Below are 14,094 nucleotides of genomic sequence, written 5' to 3'. Positions count from 1 at the left end.
CCGCCCCCAACCAATACGAGGCCATATGTAATGATTGACAGGATATGCGCCAATGAGGACAACTCGTGGTTTCTGAACAAAAACACAGTCGTTTCGCGTCCATCTATCACTCTCTCGTTATCACTCGATAGCGTTGACCTGGTCGTTACTTTCTCTAATGCGTTCCCTTTCTGCTTATTCAGTCATCGCTTTCAGGGTAAGAGACACCTTTTCACGTGTTGTCGTGATAAATCGTGTTTAGAAGTATCTATATTTCTTGAGCGATCCATATAGAGAGATATCTCAATTTCTCTAACAATCATAATAACCACAACAACAACAGTGATCCAAACTACCAATAGGTGGCGCTACATCTGTGGACCCCTATAACAAGAAGAAGGCGCTTCACCGGTTTCCGGTTGTCCTCAACATGGCGGATCTGCGCAGCTCAGACCGTGGTTCGGACTCGGATTCAGAGTCCGACTCCGGGTCGGACAGGGATGCTCGCGATGCCGAACCGATGGAGGTGGAGGACGGGGAGCTGGAGCCTGACGAAGTCCCCGTCAGTCGGTCCCTGAAGGAGCTGCTGCCGGTGCGTGTACCGCTAGGCCTCGGTCAAACCGGGGGCTCGAGTGAGCGTCAGTCCGGAGAATCATGCTCACTGATAGGCTGCTCCCATCACACCACTGTCTTCCGTGAAAGTAGCTCCAGGGCGTGCCATTACAAATTGCTGTGGTCAGCGTGTCTAACTTGTTGCTTTTCGTTTGTTTCGCCCCCCAAAACGTCTACCAATGAATCATAGATGGCACACCGAACTTTACAGCAGGCATATAGACCTAAAGGGGATGGAGCAACATTTCTCCATTACCTCAATGGAACTGCACACTTTCCTATAAAAAATAAATATGTTTTCGTCATTACCTGAATCCGGGTCCATCTAACGGACCAGATATGGAATCAGTCCAAGTCTGTTTGCTCAAGATCAGAGAAACTGCAGTGTTACTTGTTGTCAAAAGGTCAAATGTATTGTAAAGTCCGTTGAATACGTGTTGCTCCAATCTGCTGTTTGTTTTTATGTCTCAGGACACAAGTCGTCGCTATGAGAACAAAGCTGGAGCCTTCATCACTGGCATCGACGTCAACTCCAAGGTACCTTCTCAACAGAACTGGCTCCCGGGGAAAATAAGTGATGTTGAGTTTCAAAGGTGCTCCAGATGTAAAAAAAAAAACCAACTAAAATATCCTATGATGCAACAGTTTTTACATTACAGTGACCTTTTGAAAATGTTGTGACCGTTATCCTGCTCTGATCTTGACATAATTTTCCGCTGTCTCGCTGGCTTCAAAATGAAACACCAAAGGGGTTAAACCTCCTTATGAGTTGTTCTGCTCTTAGTCAGTGTGTGATGACCCACTGCCACCTGTTGATGACCTAGTCTGCGCTGAAATTATTTACTTGTGGTAACCTACCACTGTGTTTCATCGCAGGAGGCCATCGAGAGGAAGGAGAAGAGAGCCAGGAGGTTCCAATTCCAGAGTGAAGAGAACATGTCTCAGAGAAATGTTCTTCTAGATAAGGACGCCATGAAGAAAGGTCAGTTAAATGTCATGCCTTGTTCTTAGACACACCTCGGGATGTCTCACGGGCCAGTTTACCCCACTGTAGCGATCCCCAAACTGCGGTTGGAGGCAATCCACATGTCAGGGGTGGACCAGATGAGCACACAAGATGTCTTCGCCTATTTCAAACAATACCCTCCAGCTCACATCGAGTGGATTGATGACACGTCCTGTAAGTGGCACATTCCAGCAAACCTGCCGACACACACTGATCGAAATGACGTCCTTTAGGTAACGTGGTCTGGCTGGACGATGACACGTGTATCAGAGCTCTCATCAACAGCAGCAGAATGCCAGACGCCGTCACCACGGAAAGAGAGGAGGAGCCAGCCAAAGGTCAGCGCTGGCAACCTGTGAGGGCTTGTGAAAGTCCCACGGGATCTGAAAGGTTGTTGCTCAGCAGGTCGCCGGGGTGAAAGGTCAGAAGACGAAGAAGAGGAAGGAGAGGTGGACGAGGAGGAAACGGTGAAGAAGGACCTCGATGGGAAAGGCAGCGAAGGGGAGACAGCACAGGAGTCAAAGTCAAAGTCTTCAGGGGTATGTGCAAGTGTGAAATGTGGGTCTAACCCAAACAGCAATCCAACCAAAGGCCATTCAAGGTCACTGAAGATGCATCTCTTATTCAAAGTCACACCACCTTCTCTCACTGAAAGCCCACAATATGTTTGGAATAGTTTTACTCCAGTGACTTTCTTAAAATATCACTTCAGTTCCGTTGTGAGAAATGTTATCACAGATATTCAAGCTCTGTGAACTTGTCTGATCCTTTGTTGGCATGTGCGTCAGGTTGAAGATTTGTCTCGATCCGAGAGAGACTCGTTGCTGAGGAACGACATGCGGCCTGCAATCAAACCTTTTAAGGGGAACAAACTGTCCCTGCGCTTTGCAACACAAGGTGACGCACTCATTCACTCACAAGCACACCAAGAGGGACACAGTAGCACAAACACCCAGTGTACTGAGGGTCATGCAAAAGCTCCTGGAGAGAGACAAGGCAAATTCAGAATGCACTTAGTTTAGGCAGTGCTGGACGGATTTACATGGATATTGTTTATTTAGGAAAATAATGCAATATTGGTCTGACAGTTGCTCATTTGAATTTTTCCACTGGCGCTAGGGAGTTGTCATTATCTCCCGGCTGTGTGGTGAAAGCCAGGCAGAGTGATGTAAAACTCAAAATTAGACCTGAGGCTTCAAGAGTTTAATTTCGATTCATAATCGAAAAGTAATCCGTCGATGCAAGTATAAGTAGTCGAAGTTAAGCATTTTTTTGTGCACAAATTCCTGTTGTGCCACATGATTCGTACAATGTGGTGTCATAACCAAAACATCCAAGACTGAAGGGTAAACACTCCTTCACTTTGGTAACAATTATCCGGCATGTCTGTCTTCGCCTGTGACAACCAACAGCCTTTTTTTCTGACCCTATACTTGATGGTATCTGTGGTGCTCTTGCAACGTAACTTGGTAGATGGTGATTGGTTGATTTTGTTCCACTGTTGTCCATAAAGATGCACACACACACACATTTAGGAGCATTATAACACTCAGATAAATGCACAAGAGTTATGCATTTATTGTGTTGTGATTTAAAAATTAAAATGAGTTATTCATTATGGTCAGATGACAAAAAGGAGTTGGGGGCCGCGCGCCGCAGCCGCTACTACATGAAGTATGGAAACCCTAACTACGGCGGCATGAAGGGGATCCTCAGCAACTCATGGTGAGGACTTGGTGAAGTGCATGTCACAGGCCAGGTGATGGTCATGTGACCCATTGCTAATTTCTGTCCTCCAGGAAGAGGCGTTATCACAATCGACGGATACAGAGAGATGTCATCAAGAGCAAGAAGCCTCTGATCGGCGACAGCATGGGCCACACGCCTCCGTATACACACCGGCACTCTGGTAATTCACGCTTGCAGATGCGTGAGCGCTGATGTTGGGATGTTCATCGCCTCTATAAATATATATCGCAGCTGACCTAGTCAACTTGCCAGAGGAGCCAATTAAAGAGGAGGAGGAAGAGGAGGAGGATGACGAGGACATGGATGAGGACCGCGTGGTGGAGTACAAGGAGAAAGGAGCGCCTGTGTCTGCAGGAGCAGGGGTCCGCTGCAGAATGGGACGCTCCCCGTCACCATGGTCCGAGTCAGATGAGATGGACTACGACCTAGAGCTGAAGATGATCTCCACGCCGTCGCCCAAGAAGAGCAAGAAAATGACCATGTACGCCGACGAGGTGGAGGGAGAGATCAGAAATATTCGGTCGGTGGTGTCCCCAACTCCCCCCGTGTGCCCTCTTCTGTCAATCTAACTGTTATGTTTTACAGAAACCGGATCGGAGAGTCGACGTCTCGGACTAAATCCCCCCCACCTCCAAGCAAAGTGACGGACGTGAGGCAGCTTTTGGAGGAGAAGAGACAAAGGCCTCCATCTGAGAGCGGTGGAAAGCTTGGTAAGTTTAGGAAGAAAACATTCCAAAACTACTGTGTGCTTCTGTGACTGAATGGCATGTTTCTTTAAATGTGGTTGTTTATGCTAAAGTAATGATTTCTTCTTTTTATTTTTATTTATTTATTTTTTTTTCCCAGATGTGCGACAGCGCTTGGGAAAGCGGCGGCGATCTCCCTCCCCCATCTCCCTGAGAGACAAACCTTCAGCCAGAGAGTCTGTGAGAGACGTCCACAGCAGACTGGGCACAGTTCTACCAGACAAAAGCGACTCTTCCAAAGACAAAAAGACAAGTGAGTAAATTTCCCAAGCGGAATATGACTACCAGTCACACAGCTAAGCCACTCGCTTGTCTATCCAGGTGGTCTTTGGAGTCGACTAGGCAGCGTTGAGAGAGACACCAGATCCAGCAGTCGATCATCAGGTGCCTTTTCTTCCTCCCAAGACACCATCGTGCGGCGGAGCCTGCGAAATGAAGGAGAGGAGGAAGATGACTCCACGTTGCAGAAAATGTGGGGCGTCATGATCAAGCAGAAGCAGCAGAGACTCACACACACACTGAAAAGACGTGACACACACTCGCTGAAAAAAAGCCGCCTTGACGACCTGCCGTCACTCCAGATTGAGATCAGTCGAGACAGTAGTGACGACTCGGACCCCTGAACACGATGCAGAGCGGTAATGCTGCCTCAGTCATGTATCGGTTAATTTAAAGAGATCGGTTGCTATGGAACCAGCAAGAATGTCAACAAGAGTTAAGAGTGGGACTGTAAAATGTGGATTTCAAGGCTACTTTTTCTACCTTTTTTTATTTTCAGGATGTGGAACCTTTTTAGTTTCTTTTACAATTCCATTCATAAAAACTGCCAAACACATTGTTGTCTTTATTCAAACACCAACCATCCACAACCCAAAACATTCAAGAATGTACCAACATTATGTACTTTGGGTGTGAAAGGAAGCTTTATCGTACTGTAGCCACAGTTTTCATGACGAATGGTTCGGAGAGTCAAGAGTTGGCCATGTTTTCTAAGAGACTAGGAAGGACGATCTGATATATAAGTACATTACACAATAGAGAAGTTCAGAGACAGAGTTGTGGGGGGATGTGGTTAGTGAATACGATGGAGACTATTCTTCCTCCTGTAGTTGTAGTAGCACTACACTTCCTGTACGAGACTGCCATTCGCTCGAGTGAATAATTTCGATCTCACGCCCGTCGTTACCAGTATTCTTAGATACGTTTCGATTGAAAAGTCATGAATATTCTCAGCACATCGGGTAAATGTGTTTTTAATCGAAGAAACGTGTTTTGTTTACAAAAGAACATGCTGTTGCCCTGTGTGACGATCAACACAACGATTTGGGAATTTCCGGCATGAAAGGTGGTTAAATAATATGACATGGGCGTTTCTGCCCTGTGATTGGCCGAATATTATGACGGGCTTCTGCTTTGGCCAATTGAAGATGAGCATTGAACTCCGTCATCATAGCACGGACGAATTAAAAGCGTGGACGACCCACGAATTTATTTCTGGGAGTGACGTAGGAAGTTTTCAGTTAAGATCGCCATCTTTGTGTCGTGGGTAACAAGAACGAGACGAGCCAAGAAAGTAGTCGAACGGTGGTCGGATTCACTGTTTCGAAACCAGATTCTGGATTCGCTGGGGTGTCTGTCACTGGGGTGTCTGTCACTGAAGTAGCCTGCGTTGGGCGAGGTGACCATTTCTGGGTGCACCGTTGATGGGACTGTTTGTAAGCCGACTGTGACAAACTCGGGAGTTTGGAAGATGGAAGAAGGCTTGGCGAGGGAGTACCAGTCCTCCCTGGAGGACCTCACCTTCAACAGCAAGCCGCACATCAACATGCTGACCATCTTGGCCGAGGAGAACCGTAGCTGCGCCCGGGACATCGCCGCCATTATTGAAGCTCAAATCAGCAAGGTTTTTATTGAAATAGAATATTTCAGATCACACAATACATTCAATGTTTTAACCACTTGTTTACCTGTAGTTATTTATATATAAAAAAATAAACTATGGCGCCCGTTTTAATAAAACATTTCATGTTTGTCTGCTTCAGTAAAGATGGCGGATGTTTGCCTCGTAGGCCGTCAGCACCGCGCGCTATTGTCATTAAAACGATGACACTAGCTCGGTTAGCGGTTACTTCGCTTACAAACAGACTTGAAAAGTGATTTTTCAACAGGTGGCGTTATCAATGCTCCTATTCTAGTTAAACACCTGTGACGTTCGCATTCCGTCTCTAGGTCGTTTCCACGTGAGCCGCCGCCATATTGCCATTTGCAAAATGAGATTTAATACTTACAAAAGTGTGTGGCTTAGCGATGTTTAAGCCTTTATACATTCGAAATAATACTTAACAAATGAATTGCTAAACTCTAAATGCGCAGTTAATCATTTTAAAAACGTGTAACTGCGACAATGGTGATAACGTTTTGGAAAATACGTCATCAAATGCATGACATCAACATACTGACAGGGTTTATATTCAATACAGTGCGTTCTTGTTAATCCAGTATGAGACTTGAATAAGTTAAAACAATTCAACCGATATCAAGAGTGCTACAGCTTGGTGAAATCCTCTCTTGTAGATGACCTTATCTTATAGAAATCGAAAACATTAAATCAACACGGTAAAACGAAACTAACCATGGCGTGATTATTCCTCAAAATTCGTTTTTCAATTCCTTAACTTATATTTTTGTCACTTTTTAGGTCGCAAGAATGATTTTAGGAGGGCTCTGGGGTTAGTGGTGTTGCCAAGCAGGTGCTGGTTTTCTGGCTTCTCAGATCACAGTCATAGTTTATCAACAGATTTTCACTATAGTGGGTTTAGTTCTCTTATGGCCAGTTAATTCAGTCTGTGTGTGTGTGTGTTCGTCTTAAATTGCTTTATAATTATGGTGAAGCTTACGTGAAATGTTATACGCTGGTACAAATGTAATAATAAAAAATGTGAAATGTGGTTTTTGTCATTTTTTTATTGTATGTGTAATTTCATTGGTCTTCCCAACAAGTCAAGAATAGTGTTTTTTGTTTTTATTTTTGTTTTTATTTTTTCAATCTGACTTCAAACTGAACTGTGCTATTGAACTGAACTCTGGGGATCACGGTAAATGTACAAAGAAGGTTTGGGACTTCAACCTTCTTTGGAGGTAGAGACCTTCTGGACATTTTCCCTGCTGAAGAAAACTGTTCCTGCCAACGTTGATGCGCCTGATGAAGACTTTTCTTTTTCTTTTCTTTTTTTTTTTTTTGTTCCCGTCTGACTGAAGACTTGTTTGTGGACTTGATTTTTCTTGCCTGGAGCTGTGGTCACTGGTCACTTAGATGTTCTGGAATCTGGCCATTGATGTTTAATGTTGTAAACTGTCCTTCATATTGTGCTGTTTTCATAACTATTTGAGTTGTGTTTCGCTTCAGGCTCCACCTACCGAGAAGCTGCCTCTTCTCTACTTAGTGGACTCCATAGTGAAGAACGTTGGTGGAGAGTACCTCGCTGTGTTTGCTAAAAACCTTATTACCTCATTTATTTGTGTCTTTGAAAAGGTAAACTTGTCTTCACCTCTTGTGTCATGATAACTTGGACTTTTGTGTTGTTCTTCAGTGCTTGTCGACAACAGACTGTCATCTGTTTGTAGGTGGATGAAAATACCAGAAAGAGTTTGTTCAAGCTGCGTTCAACGTGGGATGAGGTGTTTCCTCTGAAAAGGCTCTATGCTCTTGATGTGAGGGTCAACTCTCTTGATCCTGCTTGGCCTATCAAGCCTCTCCCTCCCACAGTCAATGCCAGCATCCATGTCAACCCTAAGTTTCTCAAGCAGGTTTGTATGAGGACCCCCCCCCCCCCCCCCCCCCCCCCCCCCCAATTCATGTAGAAATGTTGCAGAATCTTGCAGATTATGAATTTTTAACTGGCCGTTGCTGAAGTCTGAATAATGCTGGAATGAATTGAGTTCGATTGAAATTTTCTCTTGCAGTCTGAGGAGCAAGCATCGCCCTCTGCAAGCTCCGTGCCACCACAGACGGCACCTGTGGCTCCTGCTCTGACACAGACTCCTGCTGCTGTCCCTCAATCCAGTCTCACCCAGGAGCAACTATTTCGGCAGCAGCTTCTGGCCAAGAAGAAGCAGCTTCTGGAGCTCCAGCAGAAAAAGATTGAGCTGGAATTGGAGCAGGCAAAAGCCCAACTGGTGCGAACAATGTTTCATCTGGAGGTTAAAGTTTTGTCTGATGCTAGTGCTCATGATTCTTGTCGATCCTCTTTTCCTGCCAGGCTGATAGCTTTACGTTGCCATGTCCAGCTTTGAGTCCAACCCCAGCGCCCCCAGCAGTACCTGTAAAGCCCATACCCCAGCAAGCTCCTGCCATAAGACCCTGGATTCCCCCTCAGACCTTTACAGACACCAAACCAACCAACAGGGACCCCCGTCTGAATCGAGGCGGACCAGTTGTGCCACCTATCAAAGAACAACCCGTTAGAAAAGATGTTCATGCTTCAGTTGCTGCCATTTCTCCTGAGAAAAGGACGCCAGAGAAACCTGTTCGCATTGAGAAACCTCGAACCCCAAAGAAAGAGTTGTTGGAAGAGAAGTCAAAGTCTCCACCTTTAATGAACAAAAACCCTCCAAACAAAAACAAGCAAGTGGAGAGAAAAGATCCACGCATTAAGAAACGGCCTCCTGAGAAGACCCCTGACACTAAAGAGGAAGAGGTGAAAGAGAAGAAGCGCTGCAATGACAGGAGGGAGGACAACCCCCGTTCCACTGACCCCTCGCGTCAAAACAAGCAAAAGATGCTAAATGGGACAGGACCCAAGCATGAAGACTCGAAGGACACAAAAGACTCGAGCAGTGCTCGTTCCCATTCCCGTAAGCGCACCAGGTCCCGTTCCCGCTCGCCGACCGACTCCCCAAAGAGGAAAGACAGACGTTCTCCAAAGGACCGAGCGCGGAGCAGCTCGCCGTCACCTACACACAAGCCTGGGAAACCACGCAGGCCCAGAGGTGACGAGCCTGCCCGCGGCAAGTCCGGCAGAGAGGACCGCCTTCCCCCCAAGAAGAACCAGTCCGAGAACCGAAGGCCCAAGCGTCCGTCAGAAGACCGGCGCTCACAGTCCAGGGACTCCCCACGCGGCCACGAGCCTGGTGCTAAGGATGCAAAGGAATTGCCCCACAGATGGAGGAGTGGCTGGGAAGAGACCAAACAGTGAGACTACTCATCATTGATTCTAAATCAAAATGTTTTAAAACACTTCAAATCACTCAAATGTAACTATTTTTTTTCCTCTCCACAGTACAAAGGGTGTTGCTGAGGAAGCCCATGTGAAGTCAGCACCACAGAGACAGCGACCCTATGGCACGCCAAACCGCCCCACCACACCAAGAACCCCCAAACATCGCCTCAGTGTGGATGCCAACCTTCAGATTCCAGAGGTCCTAAACTCTGCCTCAAAGAAGGACTTGCTGCGGAGGGTGAGTGACCTTCTTGAAAAAGCAAGTTCCTCGTTGAGCTCTTGTGAACTGACATGTGCTTTGCCATTTGCAGGCCAGCAAGCGCCTGGAGAGCGGGGAGATCTCTCAGGATGAATTCCTGAACATGGCCCACAAGATCAACCACTTTTTCCAGTACCAGGAGGAGAAGCAGCTGCACTCCGACAACTGGGAATCTCCTGGAAATGTTCCCGTCAAAAAGCCACTGCTGGCCACACCCAACGCCCCCATGAACCAGGACGAGCTGACTTACTACCAGCACAAGTCCAAACTGAGGAAGACTCAAGTCAACCACCGGCTACCAGGCGAGGAATGGGAGGGTCCGGACGAGCCTGGTGAACCAGAGCATCAGGACAAGATGGGTCATGGTCGTCTTGCTCCAAAGAAGTACAACCGACCCCCTCACGAGCGGCCTGGTAAGTCTTTCATTGAAGACCGTGTTAAAAGTTTTCAGTGTGGCTGACAACCTTTTCTGCAGGTGAGCGGCGGAGTTTAGAGCGAGAAGATGGGCATCCTCCATCTGGAACCATGGTTGAGGAGTACAATCATGGAAAAGAGTTTCCTCAGCTCAAGTCTCTACCTGGCCTCCGCTTCAGGAGAATGGCGGGCCCTCGAGAGTCCAGTAAGTGACGTTTGCTTGTTTCCTGGGATCAAAAATGCATTCAGCTGTGCTGCAAGCTAGAGGTCAAAGCAAACTTGACAAGAAGGTCCTTGTGTTTTTTTTGTGATGTTGATGAAGTGAAAAATGTAGTCTGCAAGCAAACGTCTCTGAAAGGCAACAGTCAGTCTTGCTAGGATTTAGCACTTCATAGATGGTTTGGTTGTCCAACGTCACAGATAGTGAGACTATACAAGGAATTAAAACCTATAAAAGCATCTGTAGGTATTTTCAACTGGGCTGTATCAGTTTGAGCGGCAATGTTTCAGTGAGGGTTCAGCAACGGCTTAGGGCCAATTCATGGTCCTTAGATTCAGGCGACCTGCGCCTGATGCCGCAATGATTGTTGTATTTGTGAACAAGAGACATTATTTTGGGGAACACGGAAGAAAACCTGCAATATTATGTCCATAAACTACAGTTTACATTGTTACACTCCTCGAAAAAACACTTAAGTTGTGTTATTAATCACAAATATTTCGGGATGCGCCTGCTTTTGAAGCTAATGTTGCGTAGCATCTGGTTGTTTCAGTTTAGCCGTGACCTTTTATGCCGCATGGTGTCTAACTAAATGAGATTAAAAGGTTTATTGTGTTCAATGAGTGTTATTCTTGAGTGGCGTGTTTTACAAATTCAAAGTCTGTGATACCCTTTGAATACTGAGGGTGCCAGTATATTTTGAGCTTGTCATAATGGTTAGCGTAGCGGCCGCCAGTCTAAACCAGGCTAGATCTCTATGACAAATATACAAATATTTATGTAGTATTCTCAAATATACAGTATTTTTATTCAGTGTTTTCTTTCAGCCATAGGTGAATTCTCATTCCATTTTCTCTCATCTTTGTGTTTCCAGGTGAGCGTGAGTGGAACTCCCCCTTGACGGAGCGCCAGCGCCGGGATGAGCAGAAGAGTGGCTATGATGCACCTCGCCGTTTCGGCCCCTCGGCTGATCCCCGGAGGTCAGAGGTGCCCCCTGCTGGAACCGTTGTGCACAGGAAATGCGCCAGCCCGTCTAACGTGGATGCTGCAATGCCCTTGTTCGAACGGGAGCGCTTGTCCCCGCTCCAGAGAGACTCGGCAGAGATGAGCCCGGTTCCGCGGTTTGAGAGCCCGAACAGTAACCACTCTGAGGACGGACCACTGAACGTCGATCTTCCCCCGGCGTCCCATCTGCAGGGTGGCCTGCTGTCTAATGTGCGCAGCGACTCCCCAGGACACACGCCTCCTCACGACGGGGGCCATGGGCCACGCCACCTGGGGCCCTCAAGGCTTCACCCACCAGGCTGGTATGACGGTGGTCATGGACATTATGAAGACTCTGCTCCATTTGAGAGGCCTCACCGCCAGGGTCCAGGGCGGTTTGAAGGAGGTGGAGTTCCTCCAAACCACTTCGAAGGACCCCACATGGCCCACGGGCCCATGAGAGGTGGAGACGGTTTGGGTCCGCCCCACCCTCAGGGCCCTGGCAGATTCGATGCGCCCATGAATCAACACCCTGCCAGGTTTGATGGTCCCGGCCCCTTCGAGGGCCAGATGCGCCACTTTGACGGCAGCATGGGTCCCGGACAGATGGGCTTCCAGCAGCGGCCCCTGCCCTTTGATCACCCCTCAAACCAGATGGCACCCATGAGGATGGAGGGGCCTGGCCAGCATGGTCCCAGGTTTGATGGCCCTCACTTTGACCCCCAGCAGGGTCAGCAAGGCCCTCACAGGTTTGCACCGCAACCAAACCTCCAGCCTGCCATGAGGCCAATGGGCCCGGGAGTTTTTGATCCTATTCCTCATCAGAACTTCAACATGGGCCCTCAACACTTCACGGAACCCATCAACCCGCAGTTTAACACGGGCCCACTACCATTCCAGCAACAGCAAAACATGCAACCTGCTGGGTTCAACATGCAGCCACAGTTCAACCAGACCCCCTCCTCCTTTTACCCTGCTGGTCCCAATGCTCCGCTGCAGCAGCCGGTGAGTACCACCCAGCATTGTGTCCCACTTCAATCTGAACCTCCTGACCGCTTGTGTCCCCGTGTCTGATGCAGATGCTGAACATGAACCCGTCTTTCATGCCTCAAAACCAGACGTTCAGCCAGAGTAAGAACCCCCTGACCTATTGGTTTGTTTCATCACCGCCATCAGAACTGACAGCCACTGTTCCCTCTTCAGATCCAGTCGCTCCTGAGAACCACTTCGGCCAGGTGGATGTGAACGACCTCCTGTCAAAGCTCACCTCCTATGGCATCATCAAGCCGCCGCAGCCTGACGCCTCAGCTCTCCTTCCTGGTGAGTCTGCCCTCGACAGGTCGGCTCCTGTCACAAGTGGAACAAGCCAACTCAAGGTTTTGTTTTTCAGAACCATTCGCCACTCAGACCCCGGCTGCTCCAGTGGCGGAGGAGGAGGAAGAGGAGGAGCAGGATGAAGACGACGACCTCCCTGATCTGACCGGCTTCAAACTAGACATCATGAAACAGTAAGTACACTGTTGTTACTCAGTAATGTGCTTAAATTTTAATGGGTTTCATAATCACCTCTTCCTTCCCGCCTCTTAGACGCTATGAGCGCACCGTGACCCGCTTGTATTCAGGGAACCAGTGCTGTCTGTGCAGCATGCGCTTCACAGCTGCGCAGACCGACATGTACGCCGACCACCTGGACTGGCACTTCCGGCAGAACCACGCCGGGAAGGTGGCTGGCAAGAAGGTGACCCACCGGCGCTGGTACTACAGCCTGACGGTGAGTCAGACCCGCCCGGTGCCTTTCCCCATCAGACGTGTGACCTAGACTCGTGTCGCAGGACTGGATAGAGTTCGAGGAGATTGCCGACTTGGAGGAACGCGCCAAGAGCCAGTTCTTCGAGAAGGAGAACGAGGAGGAAGTGCAGAAGACTCAAGCGGCCGCAATGGAGAGCCAGGTCCAGAGTGTTAGGGCCACCAAGGACTGCGTCGGCGAGGTACGACACCGTCCTCTAGGGCCACTCGTTCATCCGCCGAGATCATTGGTCAGAGCTGTCTCTGTTCGCAGTTGTGTGAGATCTGTCAGGAGCAGTTTGAGACCTACTGGGTGGAAGAGGAGGAGGACTGGTTTCTGAGGAATGCGGTTCGAGTGGACGACAAGGTGAGTCCACCACGTGGCATTGAGAAGTCAAGACTGTCCCCCTCCCACTGGACTCTGTCGCTCATTCACTCTTCTTTTTTGTTTCAGAACTTCCATCCTTCATGTTATGAAGACTATAAAAACAACGTGAGTATATCAAATCTTTCAGCCTTGTTTCCTTTTTTTTTTTTTTTTTAATAAAAAAATCTCTGTCATTCAGTCGTCCTCGTACATCGACGTCTCACCGTCTCCGAGCAAGATCATGACGGAGCATCCGCTGGCCCAAGCCGCCGTGAAGACTGAGCCAGACGAGGTCACTTCCTGCTCTGGCCCCGTCAAACAGGAAGTCGAACCCGAAGCCTGCGAGCTCACCGATGTCAAGAAAGAGCCTGAACTTTTAACTGAAATCCCGTCAGAAGAGAAATGCAGCTGATGCTTTTTCGTCTTTTTGCTTCGGAAAAATATTTTTGTAACGAATATTTCTGCTCCAGATTTAAAAATTGTAAAAATTTAATTTATTAAAAAAAAGTATTTTTGTGTCTTTTGTAAATACTGACTTTCATAACGGTTGATGAGCAGTTGCAGGGTGGCGCAACCACGAAAGGTAAGACCTGGATGTGACCGTGAAGACTCCGCCCCCTCGACAGGAAGTTTCAGTCCCTTTAATTTCAGCTAAAATAAAAGTTTAAAACACTGAGTTTGTTCTTTTCTCAATGTTTCAATAAAGATTCCTTAAACTCACTGAATCTCGAGTATTTTGTTCAACTGTGTCAGG

General features: G+C 47.8%; 2 protein-coding genes across 3 annotated transcripts; both read left to right on the top strand.

The window, feature by feature from the left end:
- Nucleotides 1–198: 198 nt before the first annotated feature.
- On the top strand, nt 199–4,943 carry ncbp3 (nuclear cap binding subunit 3). 2 transcript variants are annotated; one of them, XM_053847300.1, is made up of 13 exons: nt 199–571; nt 1,063–1,128; nt 1,468–1,573; nt 1,646–1,771; nt 1,831–1,935; nt 2,000–2,136; nt 2,386–2,494; nt 3,223–3,322; nt 3,397–3,506; nt 3,578–3,866; nt 3,932–4,056; nt 4,193–4,345; nt 4,414–4,943. In XM_053847300.1, exons 1-13 carry the CDS (start codon nt 410–412, stop codon nt 4,713–4,715), a joined length of 1,890 nt encoding a protein of 629 aa, XP_053703275.1. In that variant the 5' UTR covers nt 199–409; the 3' UTR covers nt 4,716–4,943. The 2 variants fall into 2 exon arrangements, with proteins under 2 accessions (XP_053703275.1, XP_053703276.1); XM_053847301.1 differs by having other exon boundaries at nt 207–571; nt 2,003–2,136.
- A 659-nt stretch (nt 4,944–5,602) lies between these two features.
- pcf11 (PCF11 cleavage and polyadenylation factor subunit) lies at nt 5,603–14,050 on the top strand. Its single transcript, XM_053847672.1, has 17 exons — nt 5,603–5,995; nt 7,499–7,624; nt 7,717–7,899; nt 8,056–8,268; nt 8,352–9,283; nt 9,372–9,549; nt 9,623–9,983; nt 10,046–10,189; nt 11,079–12,193; nt 12,268–12,319; nt 12,392–12,508; nt 12,579–12,696; nt 12,776–12,959; nt 13,021–13,176; nt 13,248–13,340; nt 13,428–13,466; nt 13,540–14,050. Exons 1-17 carry the CDS (start codon nt 5,843–5,845, stop codon nt 13,750–13,752), a joined length of 4,377 nt encoding a protein of 1,458 aa, XP_053703647.1. The 5' UTR covers nt 5,603–5,842; the 3' UTR covers nt 13,753–14,050.
- The last annotated feature ends 44 nt before the right edge of the window (nt 14,051–14,094 follow it).

Source organism: Synchiropus splendidus, chromosome 17 (genome assembly GCF_027744825.2).
Source record: "Synchiropus splendidus isolate RoL2022-P1 chromosome 17, RoL_Sspl_1.0, whole genome shotgun sequence".
Lineage (NCBI taxonomy): Eukaryota > Metazoa > Chordata > Actinopteri > Syngnathiformes > Callionymidae > Synchiropus > Synchiropus splendidus.
This window is presented reverse-complemented; position numbering and strand designations above follow the sequence as displayed.